This window comes from Pollachius pollachius (genome assembly GCF_949987615.1).
Source record: "Pollachius pollachius genome assembly, chromosome: 2".
Taxonomy (NCBI): Eukaryota; Metazoa; Chordata; class Actinopteri; order Gadiformes; family Gadidae; genus Pollachius; species Pollachius pollachius.
In genome coordinates, this window is record NC_136935.1 from 15,281,039 (window position 1) to 15,300,755 (window position 19,717).

General features: G+C 47.1%; 1 protein-coding gene across 1 annotated transcript; it reads left to right on the forward strand.

The window, feature by feature from the left end:
- The first annotated feature begins 5,188 nt into the window (after positions 1–5,188).
- LOC307070685 (serine/threonine-protein kinase VRK2-like) lies at positions 5,189–18,730 on the forward strand. Its single transcript, XM_079729275.1, is given in 14 exon segments — positions 5,189–5,297; positions 5,717–5,873; positions 6,302–6,357; positions 7,771–7,840; positions 8,670–8,757; positions 8,984–9,092; positions 9,287–9,379; positions 9,646–9,778; positions 14,840–14,960; positions 15,370–15,428; positions 16,401–16,547; positions 16,550–16,576; positions 18,282–18,428; positions 18,605–18,730. Coding segments are annotated over 12 exon segments (1,089 nt in total). The 5' UTR covers positions 5,189–5,297; positions 5,717–5,743; the 3' UTR covers positions 18,338–18,428; positions 18,605–18,730.
- Positions 18,731–19,717: the final 987 nt, after the last annotated feature.

Genomic DNA, 19,717 nt, shown 5'->3' on the forward strand with positions numbered 1-19,717 from the left:
CCGACTGCCCGTGGCCGCCACAAGACGGCGACAGACATGGCGGCGCCTTTCTCACATCGAGCCCGGTGTCAATCAAGATGCCTAGATACACCGGTAAGGCTGACTGGGAAGCTTTCCACGCGCTATTCGAACCTTTGGCCGATGCTGCCGGATGGTCAGTGAAGGTCAAAGCGCTGCAGCTTGCGATGTGTCTGGCGGACGACGCATTGTCTTGTTTGTTGCTATCTAGCCCAGAGGACAGGGGGGACTATGTTGCCCTAGTGGGGGCACTAAGGAGGCGTTTTGGACTGTGTGTTAAGCCGGGGCTAATGCGCTCAGAACTCTGTAAAAGGCCAGGAAGCCGGGGGAGACGCTGCGGGCCCTGGCCAACAATGTCGAGAGCCTGTCTCAGCGAGCATACGTCCACATGCCGCCAGCCGTGCAGAGCAAACTCGCTCGGGATCAGTTTCTCCAGGCCCTTTCCCCTACAGAACTACGCATGCAGACCCAGCTAGCCCATCCGCAGACTTTGCAAGAGGCCCTGGAGATGGCCATAGAGAGGGAGCTGGTGTGGACTGGAGCAATCGACAGACATCCTGCTCCTCAGCCAATTGTGAGATCGGCAAGGGAGAGGAGTGAGGACTCAGAGGCCAATAATTGGGGAGACGCGAGGCCCTGCCCCCGTACCCCCGCCGTCATCATCTGGAGGAGCCCATCATCGCAGCCGGGGGGGCGGGGCTCCACCCCCCCCCGATGCAGACGACAGCATCCTGGAGCCTGTTGTCATGGTGGGGCGGACCTGGGCGGGGGACTTTAGTCATGTTCCTGTCACTGTTGAGGGGGTGGCCTGTTTGGCTTTAGTCGATACAGGGTCTACAGTGACCCTGGTGAGGCCAGACATTTTGCCAAGCTGGACTGTACTCCAACCTACAACTGTGCAGCTCCGCACAGTCACGGGGGAGAGGGCTCCCATGAAAGGGAAGGGGTTGTTGATCATCTGCGTGGGGGGAAAGACTGTCCTCCACCCAGTGTGGGTAGCAGCTGTGCTGGACCCCTGTATCCTAGGGCTGGACTTCCTGCGGTGCACAGGCTGCCAGCTGGACCTGGAGAGGGGGGCGATTGGCTTCGAAGGAGGGCCCACTGTCTATATGGCCCCACCAAACACCTCCTACATCCGGCCCCCACCGACAACAGCTCAGATGGACCAGTCACACGTCCCCGGCCCCCTTCAGCCCCTTGCAAAGACCTTCCAACCACCCTGTCTTCCCAATCCCTGTCCATTGTCTCAGTCCTCCTCCCGGAACCCTTCCCTCTCCCTCCCACCCCCTCGTGTCAATGTTTCGGCCCCTACAGACCACTCCCTTGCCACCCCACCACCCCGCTCCATGAGCCTGGGCCCCGTCCCCTGCCCTGCCCAGCTTCCCCAGACAGGTGAGGAGACTGTGCTGTCTACTGTGCGGGCAATTTGGCAGGGGCACTGTGATGGACTAGACCCTCAACAGCAGGAGCAGCTGTGGCTTAGTTTAAGGACAGCTTTGCCTTGAATGAGAGCGATGTGGGTCAGACGCACCTGGTGCAGCATGAAATCAACACTGGGGATGCCAGGCCCATCAAAATGCGCCCGTTTCGCCTGCCCTTGGCCCGCCAGGAGGCTGCGGACCAGGCGCTGTGGGAGATGCAGGCGGGCCTCATAGAGCCCTCAGATAGTCCCTGGGCAGCAGCCGTGGTGATAGTGCCTAAGAAGGGGGGTAAGTGGAGATTCTGTGTCGACTACAGGCCACTTAACGCAGTGACAAGGAAGGACTCCTACCCCATCCCGCACATTGATGAGGCCTTAGATGTCGTAGCTGGGTCGTCCTGGTTCTCCTCACTCGATCTCCGCTCTGGCTACTTCCAGTGCCCTCTCTCCCCTGATGCCAGACCCAAGACTGCATTCTGCACTAGCAGAGGATTGTGGCAGTTTCGGGTACTCCCTTTCGGCCTCTGCAATGCACCTGCGACCTTCGAGAGGCTGATGGACAGAGTGCTCGCCGGCATCCCCCGCCAGCAGTGTATCTTCTACCTGGATGATATACTGGCACACGGGGGCTCCTTCAAGACAGCACTTGCCTCGCTGCGTCAGGTTCTGGAGAGAGTAGCTGCAGCGGGCTTGAAGCTCCATCCTGAGGAGAGAGGTAATTTTCCTTGGGCACAAGGTGGGGGGAGAAGGCATTAGCACCATGGAGGACAAAGTGCAAGCTGTCCAGGACTGGCCCACCCCCACTGACACCAGACAGCTGAAAAGCTTCCTCGGACTGGCGTCTTACTAAAGACGCTTTGTGAGGGGCTTCTCCTGTGTGGCCACTCCCCTGCTCCACCTGCTACAGAAGGCCAGGGAGTTTGTGTGGGCAGAGGATTGCTGCTTTTGAGACCCTCAAGGGAGCTCTCACCAAAGCCCCGGTGCTCTCCCCTCCTGACCCTGCCCTGCCCTTCATCCTTGACACGGACACTAGTAACGTTGGCAATGGCGCCGTGCTGGCGCAGGAGGGGCCGGAAGAGGATCGAGTGGTGGCGTATTACAGCAGGACATTTAACAAAGCTGAAAGCTGCTACTGCTTCACTCGTCGCGAGCTGCTGGCCATCGTTAGAGCTGTACGCCACTTCAAATATTACCTCTGTGGCCTGCACTTCACTGTAAGGACTGACCACTCCGCGCTCCAGTAGCTCATGTCTTTCAAAGAGCCAGAAGAGCAGGTCGCACGGTGGATCGAGGAGCTGCAGTCCTACAGCTTCAGTGTGGTGCACAGGGCAGGGGCACACCATGCTAATGCAGACGCTCTCTCCCGACGCCCCTGCAGTCAGGATGGCTGCCACTACTTTGAAAGGAGGGAGAGCCGTGAGAAGGAGCTGTGCAGCCAGGAGGGGGGATGTTCTGCAGTGGAGGTGGCGTCCCCAGTCTGCTGTGAGCTCCGGGAGGTCGACACCGCAGGATGGAGACGGCAGGAGGAGGAGGACGCAGACCTTCTACTAGTGCTCCAGTAGTTGGACCTTCAGCGGCGGCCCCCATGGGAAGAAGTCACCAAGGGACTGTGGGCTAAGTTCGAGGCCCTGCGGCTGTGGGATGGCGTGCAAAGGAACCCGCCACCGGAGAGGTGAGGTGGCAGGTGGTGGTGCCTCACTCTCTGCATGGGGAAGTGCTTCAAGCGGTCCATGGTGCTGTGGGCTCAGGGCACTTTGGGGTGACAAAGACCCTGCGTCGCCTCCGCCTTGGCTTCTACTGGGGGCAGCACAAGAGGGACGTCGAGGACTTCTGTCGCCGCTGTGATGGCTGCACAGCCCGCAAAGGCCCCACTGAAAGGTCCCATGCCCAGTTACAGCAGTTCCCTGTGGGGTTCCCTATGGAGAGGGTTGGGGTGGATGTGGTGGGCCCGCTACTCTGCACAGAGAGGGGGAACAAGTATGTCCTCACAGCCATGGACTATTTTACCAAGTGGCCGGAGGCGTACGCTCTGCCTGACCAGGGGGGTGGAGACCATAGCTGACGCTTTAGTCGGCGGGATGATTAGCCGTTTTGGGGCAGCGGAGTCCATCCACAGTTACCAGGGGAGAAATTTTGAATCCCATGTCTTTGTGGCTTTATGTAGCTGGCTGGACATGCAGAAGACCCGTACTACCCCCCTGCACCCACAGAGTGACGGCTTGGTGGAGCGATTTCATCGCTGCATGGAGCAGCAGCAGGCCATTGTCTCGGCTGAGCATAAGCGGGACTGGGACACTCATCTGCCTCTGGTGCTCATGGCATACAGGTCAGCTGTCCAGGAGTCGACGTCCTGCACGCCTGCTCTGCTGATGTTGGGCAGGGAGCTTCGCACCCCAGCTGACCTGGCGTTTGGCCGGCCGCCCGATTCTCCCCCTGTTCCTCCCGGCCCAGAGTATGCCAGGAGACTCCAGGACCGCCTTGAGATGGCTCCCTCCTTCGCCAGGGGACAGCTGCTGAGCACAGGGGTGAGGCAGAAAAGGAACTATGATGTGCGTTCTCGTGGCAGGCACTTTGAGGCTGTGGACCTGGTCTGGACCTACAGCCCGCATAGAAAGAAGGGAAGATGCCCGAAGCTCGATAGCGAGGGGATCGGGCCATGCAGGTTCCTTGAGAGAATGGGGGAGGTGGTGTACAGGGTCCAGCTACCACCTCGGGGAAGGAGGGTGGCCCTCCACAGAGACCGGTTGGCCCCTTATCGAGGCACCGCCACCCCTCAACCTGCTCCAGCGAGCCCTGCAGCTCTCCGCACCGGTGCGAATGGGCCCCGAACACGCACACCTCAGTGTTCTGGCCCTGGCTCCCCACCTAACCTTATCCTTGTCTCCCCTCCCTGTCGATCACCACAGTCAGCAACTTGGCCCCCAGACCCACCCCTCCCTTTCCCCCTGCCCGCCCCCGGGCCTGATACTCGCGGGCCCCTCTCGCCCCCAGGCGCTTCTCCCCAGCCCCCCGCAGCCCCAACACGGCCTCGTAGGGAGGGGAGAGCGCTGGGTCGCTTCCGGGACTTTGTTTGTTCCCTCGAGGACGAGGAACTTTGAAGGGGGGAGGCAATGTAGCGACCCTGGGACATTTAAATAGTTTGTGTGTTATGTGTTGCATTGTATTTCGTTGTCCATTATGCCAGTTGTTCTATGTGCATGTATTGCAATGTTCTTCTTGTCAATCAGTGTGGGGGCGAATCATTAGGTCAGCTGGGGAAGGGCCTTGGAAGAACAGGAGGGTGGGGGCTTGCACGTTGGAGGGACCGTGTTGGGGGTTACCCGGGTAACCGGTGTTTGTTTTGTGTGGTATTTTTGCAGTTGATTACGCGTTTCAGTGACCTGGTTTTTGTAACATTAAAAGTTCCTTCAAATACTTATGACTGGACATTGTTATGTCACCGGCGAGGTCATTACAATACAAATGCACTTAACATTATTTTAGAACACTTCAACATTTTGGTAGTGTATTTTCTTTTGCCTCATTTCTAAATCTCTGATGTGTACGGCCCGGTATCGGTCCGCGGTCGGTTGGTTGAAAACCAAGGTTCAGAATGACGCAAGTAAACCGCTTGGCGGTGTTTATAGAACAATGGACCGATGGGGACGCTTTCTGTTATACATCACCACCAGCCAATCGGTATCGGCTGGTGGTTCCCCGGCAGTGATTCCAGTCTCACCATTGGTTAGCCAGTGCTGCGGGAGGGTCTAAATTACAGGAAGCAAAAGCAACCGGCATTTGTTTTGGTTTTGTTTTTCACACTGCGAACATTGTTTTCTTGCGAGCGACAAGAAACTGACAATGAAAATAAGCAACTGAAGTAAGCCCACAGCTCATTTAGATTATGGTAAAATTATTACGTTTGTGATTGACCATCGGTCATAAACCACCTGTCCAAATCTTATTTGGAAGTCAATTCAATATTCAATAGCAGTCCTTCAAACTAGAGAGTGTTATAAAGACATAGATATATGTCTTTATAATATATGTATCTATATATATATCTATATATAGATATAGTTGAGCGAGTTGCCATTAGCAACGCATTAATACATATCGTCACCGACGGGTTATGAACTTCTCTTTGGCTGACAACTTTGTCCGGTATAACTTTCTATTTCTGTTTCGTTTCTAATCACGAGGAACCGCATACAACAGCCAATACATTCAATAGCCCTCCTTCGTATGTTTCTTTGATTATAGTGTGTACAAGATGAGTATGTTCCTCTCTTCCAACAGCTTTGAGTCTGCTCAGTATAAGCTGGCATGTCGCCGCCGCGTAAGAGCAAGCTACCGAAGCCCCTACCGCGGGGCTTTACCCTGGCCGACAGCGAGAAGAAGCGCTGGAGGCTGGGCAGACTCATCGGTCAGGGCGGATTCGGGCTCATATATCTAGGTAAGGACGATCCCCAATAGCACTCCCTTTTTGTATGTTAAATGTGCACTCGAAAAACAACACCAATTTTCATCGTCTGAAACACGGTGTACATAACGACTGCTCAACTTACTGTTGCTAATGGGGGATATCTAAAACAAAGCAGAATAAGAAGAATAAACAACATTTTCAACCCTTGATTTGGCAACTTTGAGTAGCTGGAATGTGACACATTGATCTGTCTTGCCTGATAACTTATAACCCCCACCCCCCTAATCCTCATTGTATACAAATGACCCATTGTTTCAATTATTTTTCACAATTCTGGCATATTTTATGGAAAACCATGGTGACAGAGTGCAAAAGCTAGCAATTCAGCAAACACCTGGGCCATACACTCCGAGCTTGCTTGTCTTTCTCATCTGATCATTACATTACTGGTCTTTTAGCCTCCCGGGATGTAGACTCAGCTGTTGCAGAAGACACCGGCTTTGTCATAAAAGTGGTACGTTCATTTTTCCCCCCTCATTTATCAATAGTGAGTTTTACAGACATTTATTTACATGCAAATCTTTGAGATTGCCACTTGAAATAAATACAAACTTTAATATTTTCTTTTTGTGATATTCTGTGTATTCTAAAGTGTATGACTCAGTAGTAACCCCATATTTATCATGATCTAACACGTTTTTTATATATTGTTCTTTAACCAACCTCATCTTTCTAGTCTCTCAAGTATACCATAGTAATCAAGTCAGCTTGCCTAGTTAACATTGGTTACATTCCATTCCATTCAATAATAATAATAATAATTATTATTATCATCAGAGACCGTGCCATTCAATAATGCCACGGTCTTGTTGTCCAACTGTCAATATAGGCCTAGTTATTTTAGAATTGTTCTGACATTCAGTGATTAACGAGGCAATGCTGAGATAAACCCTGATGCAAACCATACTCTGCACACACTTAGTCCTGAGAGAGCTGTTGTTTGACACTCTGTAGCGGCTCATGTGAGAAAACAAGCAAGACCGATTCTGTGAATTATGGGTTGAAAATTGAGGGTTCATATGTGTGAATGGCAGGGACAGGCGATAGTGGCAACAGCAAAATCTCCGTCTATGATGCAGTGATCAATGGAGAATTATAAGGGGAAAACATTCCAAGAATATAAAATTGAATTAAATTTGTATACATAATACGATATTTATGCATACACTATTTCATATAGATATAGACATAGCATTCAATAGTTATTGATAAATATAGAAAGAAGGTCGGTGGGTAACCATTCACAGATCACTGTGTCCACACACCTTATCTCTTGTCTATTACTGGCTTTTGGATTTATGATAAGATGGCAGCAGGGTGTTTAGTATCTAGTTTTATAAAGGGCCCTCAAAGGAAGTAATGGCTGTTTTTTCTTCTTGATTAGATTAACAGTTTTTCCCTACCTGAATACATCGTTAAATGTGTTCACATTAAATGCCACTCTTGGCATGCATTTTGTCCCAGATGTTGAAATAGCAGACTTGTTCTAAAAGATTGTATGTCTGTGGCTGCCTGATGTATTGGTTACAAGCTTTGGCTGGAAGTCTATGTGCCATGATTTAATGGCTGAGATTATATATCTTAGTCTAGAGAATATATATTCTACATGTCTGTAGAAAGAAACCTTTACTGTTCTTTTGAGTAAATCTGTCCAGGTTAAATACGAAACACAGGTTACGAAAAACATCTGAAAATGGTCTAAAACTTGGAAGGCCATAGACATCCCGTCACATACACACACAAGTGCTTTGCTGGGGTTGAGTCTGACAAATACCATCTGTGGTCCCTTTAGGTTTTGCTGGTGTTTACAAGAGTAAACAAATCCAACAAAGGGATCAATACGACTCATTGCCTTTTCTCCATACAGGAGTACAAGGAGAACGGCCCCCTGTTCTCAGAGCTCAAATTCTACCAGAGGGCAGCCAAGGCGGAGATCAGTGAGTAGGGACCTCCCGCTGAGCGAGCAGGCAGCTCGCTGGAGCAGCAGTGCATTTGACTGATGAAGTGGTGGTGGGACACGCGAGCGCCGCCGCTCGCTGCACAGTAATTAATAAGCCAAAGCAAACATGCACCTCAGTGGCGGTTAGCACACACCCGACACCTCCCACCGCTTACGTCCTATCCTCTCTCTCTCTGGCGCTCCTGTCTGTGTCTCTCTCTCTCTGTGTGAGCCTGCCTGAGCTTTTACCCAACACTGTCTGAGAGAGAGAGAGAGAGAGAGAGAGAGAGAGAGAGAGAGAGAGAGAGAGAGAGAGAGAGAGAGAGAGAGAGAGAGAGAGAGAGAGAGAGAGAGAGAGAGAGAGAGAGAGAGAGAGAGAGAGAGAGAGAGAGAGAGGCCACTAGCAAGTAATGATGCCCAGACCTCCGCTGGGCCCATGACCACCTGCCACCCTGGTGGAGAGCCAGTCCAGTCGGCCGCCATCGCAAAGTGAGCCAGGCTCACCTGTGTGTGTGTGTGTGTCCCTGAGTGATTGATATGCTTGTGCTAGCGTTTGGACCATATCCCTCCCCAGGGTGAACCGCGAGAGATCCATCATAGGTGGCGAAACTTTTAAACACCTTATTACACTTGAAACAACCAATTTGAGTAACGCAGATACCCGTTGAATATATTCATGGTCACGGTATGAAGGCTGTATGGAAATGAACATCTTTTTTTCTAGACCTATGAATTTAAAGGAACAGACGTCTGTAGCACTTTAATATAGTACATACAAATGTATCAGTGTTTTAAAATCCTGCCCCTGTTATCTTGTTTTTATATAGTAGAGCAATGGAAAAATAGCAAGAAGTTGAGCTTCTTGGGCATACCAACCTACTTGGGATCAGGGCTAGCTGAACACAATGGACTCAGGTATGGTCTTTTCTTCAGTAATTCTTAGTTATGTCAAAATGAGCGTGACATCATTTTACATTACATTTTAATTTAAATATCCATTATTATCAGCGTCAATCTTAAGAAGAAAAAAAGCGATTAATCAATGGTTTGGTTTGGAATCTTAACCATTATAAAATGTTCCATCCCTTCTTGAGAAGAAGATTTCTTCATTCCTTTGACTTCTCTGCATTGAAACCATCAGGTACCGCTTCATGGCCATGGAGCGGCTGGGCGGAGACCTCCAGAGAGTGTCAGAGTGCAACAGGGGTCAAATCAAGAGGGCCACCGTGCTCCAGATTGGCCAGAGGCTGGTGAGAGGAAAATTACCTTGCAGTGTATTATTGTCAAACTCTTTTATGCCCATTGATGGTGATTTCTTGAAGAACGCCTACGACCACTCTGGTGCCGTATCTCTTTGTAGTCATTGTGGAAAAAGTTGCTTTTGATTCATTATGTATCTTTGTGCTTCTTTGTGTGTGCGTGTGTGAATGTCTTCCCTTTATAGTTGGATGTGCTGGAGTATATCCATGACCATGAATACGTCCACGCAGACATCAAAGCTGCCAATCTAATGCTGGGTTACACAGACCCGGAGAAGGTGAGCCAGCGTCTTCTTGGTTTAATGTGAAACAAAGTCTTTGAAAACGTTTCCATTGATTCCTCTGCTGCTGACATCTCTCTGTGGTCGCTTCTGGGGTTATTTTGCTAGCCGTGATTCTTAAAGAACATTTACAAACATAATGACAAACTACACAAATGGCCGTTGTTTGGAAACTCTTAGTGTTATAGTTGAGTTTTGTTATGGTCGAACATCATGAAACTTCAAAATTACAGACCAATGGGTGTGTGTGTTGTGTCCTGAAGGTCTACCTTGCAGACTACGGCCTGGCTTACAGGTACTGCCCTGAGGGAATACACAGGGAGTACAAAGAGAACCCCAAGAAGGGCCACAACGGCACCATGGAGTACACCAGTCTGGACGCCCACCTTGGAGTTGGTGAGATGTTCAGCCATATATTCAATCACATAACAGTAACGGTAGGGAAAAGACAATGGAAAGGTACCAGAATAATCTCAGCTCTAAATTCTGAAGTTATATGATCACACATGATTATAATTCTATTCAAATCAGAATCACCATCCAATAAGGATTTCATTTATTAATTTATAGCCAAACCAAACCAGTCTATTACTGACCATCTGGTTTGATATAAACTGCACTTCGTCTGCACATTGCTTTTTATGCATAGATGTGGCTGTTATTTGTCTGGTAAATTGCAATTTTTCAATCCATAGACAATTCTCATTAATTACATGTTAATAAACATTATTTTCTTTCCTTTTGAAATCCCCGTTTTGTCAATACATATCCGCTTGTCTACCCCGTGCCCTCCGCTTCCACCGGCGGATATTGAGAACACATTAGCTGGGAAATGCCCACACGATTTCTGCTATTCATTGACCATCGATTTACCCCCTAACCACCAAAACCACCTTTCCACGTGGCCTCTGCTAACTCCCCGCTACTTTGTCCTTTCAACAACTAGTTTGTTAGCCTGTGTCAGAACCTGGGTGGAATATTTATCCCCACTCCCCCCCACTACAATAATGAAGGGTTGTGATGTTTGGTTAAATGGGAGGCCTGGAATGCTGGTAACCTTTACATAGAGCACGAGGGCGCGCGCGCGCACACACACACACACACACACACGCACACGCACACGCACACACACACACAGTCTGCCTCTGCTCAACCAGGGTAGTATGCAATGGAGATTGTTGTGATGATGGAGGGAAATAATAGTTTAAAGAAGAAAATTATGTTTTTATGAGGATTTCAGTGATGTACAAAGTGCAAGATTTATTTACACAGGTTGGAACACAGATCAATATGTGCTATGCATATATATTTAAATAAGGTCTTAGCTACAAACAAAAAACAAATTTTAATGAAACGATCTATTGTAAACCGGCACGTACTCAACCTACAAGTTTAATTTTGGACCGTTATCTCTCCCTCCATCTCCCGACGCTCTCCTAAATGGACCGAATCAATCCCTCATTCTGTTTCTACTCGGCCAAATTGAAAGAAGAATCTTCAGAGCGACGATCGATATGACTTCTCAGGCTCCAAAAGTTAACCTTTTTAAGAGTATGATTAACTTTTAATCCTCTCTGCTCCGAAGGCCAAGAGGTCTGATTTGGACGCGGCGCTGGAGTGACGTGTGTGGGGGGGGGGGGGGGGGGGGGGGGGGTTGAGTGACAACCGGGACCCGGTCCGCCCCTGGCCCGCCGCCACGTGTCATCGCGAAGATATTGGCGGGTTGCCGTGGTGCGGCCGGTCGACACAAACCCTGGGCGGGTGTGGGTGGAAGTTGGCGAGCGGCTGGAGCGGGAGCTAAACGGTGTAATTACGCGAGCATCGGGTGGGCGTCCGGGCGGATGGCTGACCACCTTGGTTCTGACGAGGTGGAGCAGGAGTGGATTAAGTATGCGATGGCGAGACCCGCTTTTGGAGCAGGGAGGGGTTTGGGGGGGGGGGGGGGGGGGGGTCTGAATAACAATGGGAGATAATTACCAGCAACATCATCCCTCGCCCCACCTCGTTCTTGTGTGTGTGTGTGTGTGTGTGTGTGTGTGTGGGTGTGTGTGTGTGTGTGTGTGTGTGGCATGTGTGCAAGATTCATACGATAGTGTTTGCATTTCTATTTGTGTGTCTGTAGGCTATTCATGCATGTCCAAGTTTCTTTTTGAGAGCTACTGTCACACATACACAAAAAAACACACACACCGCGACAAACACCTCATGCCATCTCACTCACAAGGGCATTGGAACACAATGGCGGCAAACACACAAAACGGCGTTGTTGAACAGGGACAGAGCACGTGCGGGAGGGCAGCGGCAGCATTATGTAGTTGTTGATCTTTTTTTAATTGTTAATCTATTGTGTCGCGGTGGGAGTCACACTACTTCTTAAAAAGGGCTTGTATTTTTCGTCAGCCTTTGCCTTCAGTCGACTCTAAATAGGGACGGAGCACCGTGTAATTATAAGCAACAATAAGGACGCCACAGCGTAATGCTGCCTTAATGCATGCCTGATGCACACTCCAAAGCCCACAAGGGCAAGTTGTGGGTTGTTAGGGAGCAGGGAAGCCTATATAATCAAAGTTGTTGATTTGGAGAGTGAGTATAAGTCAACTACTCAATATCAAGTGTCTCCATTTTGTCTATGGCAAGCGCCGGTCCTGTAAACCATTGTTTTAAGATGGCAATCAAAACTATTGTTTGATTTGAAGCGGAGACACTAGAACACTTTTTATGCATTTATTGTTGTTGTTGGTTACATTGCATACAACTAGTTGGACCCCGAGTGAAGAGGGGCTTAGGTTGTTAGGTTATATGGGATGCTAATAAAACAGTGTAAAAGTCTTGATTCAAAACAGTACTGAGGATATAGTTTTCACCCTGACTGCAGCTGTATGAACATAGCATTCAGCTTAGTTTTTGCTTTGGAATACTAAGTATTCCAAAGCAAAAACAAGAAGAAGAAGTCTTCTTCTCGCCATGTTATCAAACCATTTATTCCTTCACCATCCCAGTGGTGCTGACCTAGAACTGCCTGTTTTCACACCAGAATTAATCTGTGAGATCCTATGAGATTCCTTCTCATCAGGTTAGTCCTTCTCAATGGGCCGTGTTTGTTTTTCTTTACACACTTTAAATCCTATGTTACAATATTTTTGAATGTTTCAACAAAAAAACATGCACACGGCATAGAAGAACCCACTGGTTTCGGTGGAAACTTAAAATACACAATTTAGCAATTCGATCAGTGGTACTGTAGATACATATCACTTTGAATTTCCGATTTCCAAGAGGTCACTAACGGGCGCTCTTGAAGCAATTGGATAGGGCTACAACCAATCATTGCTAAAGAATGGGTGACGCATGAGGGACAAAGCAAAGACGTCTTTCTCATCAACAAAAACTTTAAGTGCAGTCGTTTGTTCTTCTTTTAGTGAAATATACCAAATATACCAGTTTATTTTTTTTTTATTTTTTTTTATTTACTGTCTCGATAGTGGAATCAGCAGACCGCTCTACAGCAGTGGCAGCTATCTTTGTTGTTTTTTAAAATGCTTCTACAGCGTTCCTTTACAATGTCAGCATATTTATCCCGCCTCATTTTAGATAAGTTGTGATGTCGGTCCATCTCATACCGGGCAGAACTCTTTCTGAATGGAGAGGGGAGCCAGACCTTATCTGCAGAGCAATTGAAACATGAGCTTGCGAGATACGTCTGTTTCCCAGGCTAGTAGGTACGGGCTCCAACCTCGTAATGTAATCCATTCCTCATGAGCGTCCACTGTGCGACTCCTTTAAAGAAGCTCATCAGCTGGGAGCTGAACGGTCGGTGGGGGATCAATTCTGGCCACTGCTCAGGGAAGAGATTTCCACTGTCTGACGAGCCTCGTCAAATAGTTGATTTCTCACGGGACACGTCGCAGCCTTTGCGGTATTGAGCTCCCCCAAAAGTCTTTGGGCGCGACCCCCCATTAGGATAGACTTGGTATTGATGAACTGCACGCGTATATTCAGAAGCTTCCAGTCATGCTATTGGCTAGATTATGAGAGAGGTGTTTACAGCACCTCCCACATCATCTGCTCCTGGTTATTTGATTCCTTTTCAGGGCTGATATTTCTGGCATTTTATGAGGCTTATTTGGAACATTTGAGGCTAGTGTTATCCAAAAGCCAACCAACCATGATATAGAATCAATAAAGTCATCGCATTATGCGGTGCAGACTTGGAAAAGTGAACAGAGGTGTCTGCCGAAAGTGTACACAAAATGAAATATAACATAATCGTCTAATTATTACAGTTTTTCTCAGTCGCTTTGGTACATTTCTCAGATCAGAATTGAAATCCTCAAAACTACCTGTTCAATCTTCACATCATTGTATCACTTGTGCACATCAAAAAAGCAGCTTCTCATTTCATTGAACAAGTTGCAAATGCTTTGGTACGTCCGTGCAAATGATTATGTACAATTCTCTGCTCTTTCCTACATTATCAATTGCTTGTCATGTTGAACAAAATGTATTGTAATGGGTCTCTATTGAATTGTCTCTCCCCCACAACATTTAGGTATTAGTTCATTGCCTAAGTCTGTACATAAAAAATGGTTGAACAAGTTGTCATAATATGCCAAGCATATTTCTATACATTTCCATTAGACTTTTTTTTCTAAATCTGTCATGAATTAGAAATTCCTCCCAGGTGAATCGACTTTCTCTAATGAAGGGAAATGTATGAAGCGATAGATCAACCAACGATCAACCAGTTTACTGAAATAGCTCAAAGGTGCATCTCATGAAGATATTTGTGTAATGTGGATGAGAATTTATCGCCCAACCGACAGGAACGTCAGGAGGTGTAGGAAGACTGCAGCACTGCATGTAGTTTACCCTAAGGAGATTGTCCTATGTTCATATTTCTAATTTATTTTTTTTCTTTGTGCTATGCAGTGCTGTCTTTTCTTTTCTGTATCGCAATGACATGGTCTGTCAACAAATTACAGTACAAACAGTAAAAGCGTAAATGTGAATCTTGTCCAGTCTCTTGCAATCAATCTCCCACATACACTAAGGTGTAACTTACAATTTACAGCAATTGTCTTCAAAACAGCCATAGTTTACAGCAGAAAATCCCTCCAGAGCACACTGTTATATTGACAACATGACTAAGCAATTTGAATGTCTTATCCGTAGACAATGACACAAGGACTTGTCATTGTGATGGCACTGACATGTTCATTAAAAACAGATAGCTAAGGATTTTGCTATTTGTACGAATTGTTTTGAGAAAGGCACTTACTGTATTGCAAATGTTGAGGATGACTCAAGAAATGCACCAAAGCGACTGAGAAAAACTGTAAAAAATATTGTTACAATGAAGGCTTGTTGCCATCTTCATTAACCGCATATACAGTGGCTCATCCTTTTCTGAGGAAGATGCAAGTTTTAATATCATAGGATGTAACCCTCTCTCTGAAGCACCCTCTCGGCGCGGGGACCTCCAGGTGCTGGGGTTCTGTCTGCTCCACTGGCTGTGTGGCGCGCTGCCTTGGGATGGCATGCTGACCAACCCTGCCCAGGTCCAAGAAGCCAAGGCAAAGTAAGACAACTGATTGGGAAAAAGTCATATTTTCTTGCAGAGGTTTGCCTTGTCCTTTGCCTTCTTCAGACCTCTTTCTTGCGTTTAACTGATGAAAATGTAACCAAAAACAAGTTGGGCGAAAACTAACAAAAAACATTGACATTTTCACTAGATGTACAGCCATGTATCTTTGCTTTCAAGGATGATAAGAATTTCAGGTGAAAAAAACGTAAAAGGTGAAAACTCTTGAGCTCTGTTCGAGCCCGTGGAAGGACCGGTTTCCTGGGTTTCAACTCAGCCCCGCTTTCCAGAACGCATTCTTTCCATGTCACAATATCTGCCTCCTTTCCCCCACCTCACTTCACTCCACTCCTCTTTCCTTTGATGCTCCTTGACAGTTTCTTAATTTTCCGTCTCTCTGTCACAGACTGATGGATAATCTGCCTCGCTCGGTCCAGCAGCTGTCTGCTAGTGGATCATCTACGGGTAGGTGAAGATCTCTATGCTGCTTTCAATTGTTGAACTTGGACTGGTCTTTGTGAGGAACGGGGGTTGGAGTGTTCAAGAGACTGGAGGTGTCTGCCAGATGGTTATCATGTACCGTCTGCAAAGCAATGACTTTGCAGATAGTTTGCCCTAAAATATTGTAGTAATTATTAAATAAGACACAGACATAGCAGTAGTGCTAGTGCTACTGACCGCACTGTGAGCGCTTCTTATTGTATGGGGTCATTGCAAAGAACCAACAGACAAGACTCCTGTTTATTCATTTTTTTAAATTAAATGAAGTATTAGTATTAGTCTGTCAAGGCGCAGGGAGCAGAGGAAATTCCAAAGATGAAAATAAATCCTGTGAAAGTCACCATGCGGTCAGCCTTTTTTTTATTGATTCTGGTGGATCGGGTGGAATTCCAAAACAAATGTTCCACCACTCCAGGCACCCTGTTGATATAAGCCTTCTTTTTTTTTTCTCCCGCAAAGTTTTTCCGCAGTGCACCTATCACCCCCTTACCTCCTTCATAAAACCAGGCGAGGTCATGTGTTGAAGGCTCACTGTGTGATGTATGGTTGGCACCACAGTGCTGATTCTCCCAGCCTCATGGTGACAGGGTCCCTGGGCTGCGTGCCACAGATAAGCCCCAGGGCATGCATCAACCCAGAGTGCATGTGTGCGCTGTGCACGCCATTACTGCACGCTATACGTGTTGTGGCGGCCCATGTGATGAATAGAGGTTCACTGTGCGATACACACACACACTAATACAATGTCGTCGTCAACCCCCCCCCCCCCATAAACAGCAACGCTTTGCCCCTCACTTCCTAGCTGTAACCGGATTGTCAGTACTTCAGGTAGATCACACTGGGGTTGATGACTTTGGTGAGGCATTCATGTGCCAGTACTGACGTCAGACTAGGAATATTCTGAGATTCTTCTCCTCCTCTCTTCCACTTCTTAAGACGAGGTAGCGAGGTTGCTCCTGTACGTCAAATCCCTAGGGTACCAGCAGCGGCCAGACTACCAGACGCTCAGGGACCTGCTGGGCAACGGCGTGGTTCAGGGAAGGCTCGACTTCTCCAGGCCCCACGGATGCCCAGCAGCTGGGACCCGGGAGGATCCCCTTCCCCGGGGCAAGGTAAGACAACAAGCTCTGCCCCCATACTTCATCATTTATTTACTGATTCGTACAACGTGTTTAGATGTGAAATCCATCTCTGAACTGTAGGTTATTTTTTGCCTGGATTAACACCAGGCAGAGGACTTTTTGCCACACCTGTTTATGGAAAAAAACAAGTTTCCAACTTTTTGTTGTAGCATAACGAACAGTATTGGGACAACGAAGCTCAATCATGTCAGGGCAATGGGTGGTTCTGAAGCAAAAACAACAAACGTGGCTGTCTTTATTAATGCAGTGGGATGAAACTAGCATTGCATGGAGATACCGATCACATGGGTGAATTCACACTGTCCTCGATGTAAGTTCATAGCAAGGGTGATTCATTAGTCTGTGTCATCATATAACCAGGCATACAAGTAACATCCAATCACATCATGTGATTCACAACATTCAGGTTGCGTCAGTTATCTCCACAGCAAGAAACTATTTTTCACACACACACACACACACACACACACACACACACACACACACACACACACACACACACACACACACACACACACACACACACACACAAAGACAAGGGACTGAGCACTGACCCCTGGGTAAGCGCTAACAGGGAGAGGCCCTGCTTGGAGAGCAGTGGGGTTGTGAGCCTATGATCACTCCAGTCCTCCTCCAGTGACACGACCTCCCAGAGCCTTGCTGGTGCTGCCCCTCCAAGCACTCCCCAATCTGACAACTCCAATCACACAGCAACACTTTTGCGCAGGGGGCAAAAGGGATCGCTGCACGTCCTATAATTGTGCTCGTTTCTATTTTTTCTCCTCTTCGCTCCCGTGTCATTTAATTTCCATACTGGAGTGCTGGCCAGTTTGATCCCTTGTTAAACAGAAGTGGCCATTTACAGGTGGTTTAGCAAACAGGAGAGTAAATGTCACCGATGATAAAGGCCATTGAATGGCCGCTTCCAGCGAGTCATTCCGTCACAATAGTCATGGAAATAAATGAGTTTTTATTTTGGTCAAACAGGGTCGGGGATAATCAAAAGCTGTGTTACACAGAAATTGGTCAAACTGATAAAGCAATTACATGTTGGGGTTGAAAGTTGTTTTTGAAATGACAGCATCGTGTCATTAATTTGAAAGTTAAAACAGAAAAATACAGCAATCCTGGGGTTTCAAGGGAAAGTAAATATGCTTTTGTGGAGGAGAATCCCACACTTTGATCAAATCGTCAATCTTCCTTTATTGCATTTTTGATGATATTGACTTGAAAAGAATTTGGATGTTATTGAGTTTCGGAGTAATTCTATTTCTGTGTGTAGGGGCAGAACACTCAATAAGAAATTACTTGGGTCAAGAGAAAAGTGATCGAAAAGCGAGGAGTAAAAATATTGAAAAAGAAAGTGGAGCAAGACAGTCATAATCTGTTTAAATCATATAAATGACCACGCCATCAGAAAACAGCAGCTTGGCTCACCAGTGTCAACATCTCTGCAAAAATACTTATCCCACAGTTGTAGCCGGGCTCAGTCAGTGTGCTGGGCTTAGTATCAATCAGTTATACTTAGTATGTACTATCACAGGAATCTGTCAATAAGAAAACCGTACAGCCCTTAAATATTGTCTGTTAAGGGGATACAGAGCATGGACAGAAGTTGTAAACTGAAAACATATATATAATGTGATGTGACACACATGAATGATATTCCAAAAAGGTGGGAACATCAAAAAGACCACCCAAACCGAAGATTGGAGCTGTGTCGTTGGATGAAGAAGAGGATGGTGCGAAAGGGGATGTGACGAAGACCAAACCAAGTGGGGTCAAACAAGGAACACTGGCTAACAGCCCACGGACAGAACAAGTGAGGATCTTTCCATTTCCCTTCAACTAATACAACTAATGAATCAGGGGAGGGGAGAGGAGAGAGAGGAGTCACTGGTTTGTCACCTATTCCATCCCCATACCCTGAGCCAAGAAGATGTTTCTATATTTAGACAGAAAACTGCTAATGTTATGCAAAAACCTTTCCCCCAACAGAGGGGGGGGACTTCCAGAGGAATTTCGAAACCTGAAGCCATGGAGCTGGAGGAGGAGGAGGAGCTGGCAAGGAAGACCAAACCCATTCCCTCTCAATATCTAAGAGGACCACCAGCAAGTAGGCCTGAGGTATGACAACTGTAATTTAAGGACCCAATTATCAAAAGACTGAAGGCTGGGGAAGGGGAGGCAACAACTCAATTTAGACCGACATTTACATAATAATGGTGGAACCTTTGTCCAGCCTAACGGACAGGACTGCAACTTGCTAATGGCCGGGTTCATGGTTCAAACATCATAATCACCAATAATAGATACATATCCTTTGTATTTTTGTTGATTTTAACAACATACTGTCAGTAGTCTGGCAGTAAGGTGTCGCCTGATCTCACTGTAAAACGAGCAGTATCAGTATCATTCAACAGCTTAATATACAGAGCTGCTACATTGATTACACTTGCTAGGTTCCAGATGTACTGACTGTTTATGGATAAGAAGAAAAATAATCAGAAGTAGTCTATCTTAAGTAAGTTCCAACTATTTTTTGGTACGCTATTTCTAAATAACAGAGAATGAAGCTTCTGACGGACTAACATATTGCAGCATATTTGCGGAAAGGCTCATAGCTCACAATTACCACTCGTTTTTGTGGCAGGCATCAGGAACAGCTGCGGTCAGGCGATCATCCAGAGCCAGGTCAGTGCCGGCTGGGTTTTATGAAGAAAATTATGAAAGTGAAGAGGATGAAGAGGACTGGGAGGAAGAGGACTGGGAGAAAGAGACCATTCCCATTGCTGCTTGCCACCTCAGAGGGCCCCCCATCGGCCCAAGACCAGAGCAGACATCTGCGGTGAGGCCAAGACGCTAGAAGACCCCGGCCGTCACAAAAAATTACCGCCTATAATCAGTATACCTCTGTACCCTTAGTGTGTGTATTCCACTGTGTGTGTGGAGTTCTGTGAGAGTGAAAAAAAAGGATCTCAATCAAAGACGGTTTGAATTTATAACAAATAGTATTTAATATTTGAAGTTATTTAACCCACATAGATGCCAAGCAATACGTTCTCAACTAATTAAATTAATTGAAAAAAAAAAAGAAAGAATGCTTTTGTA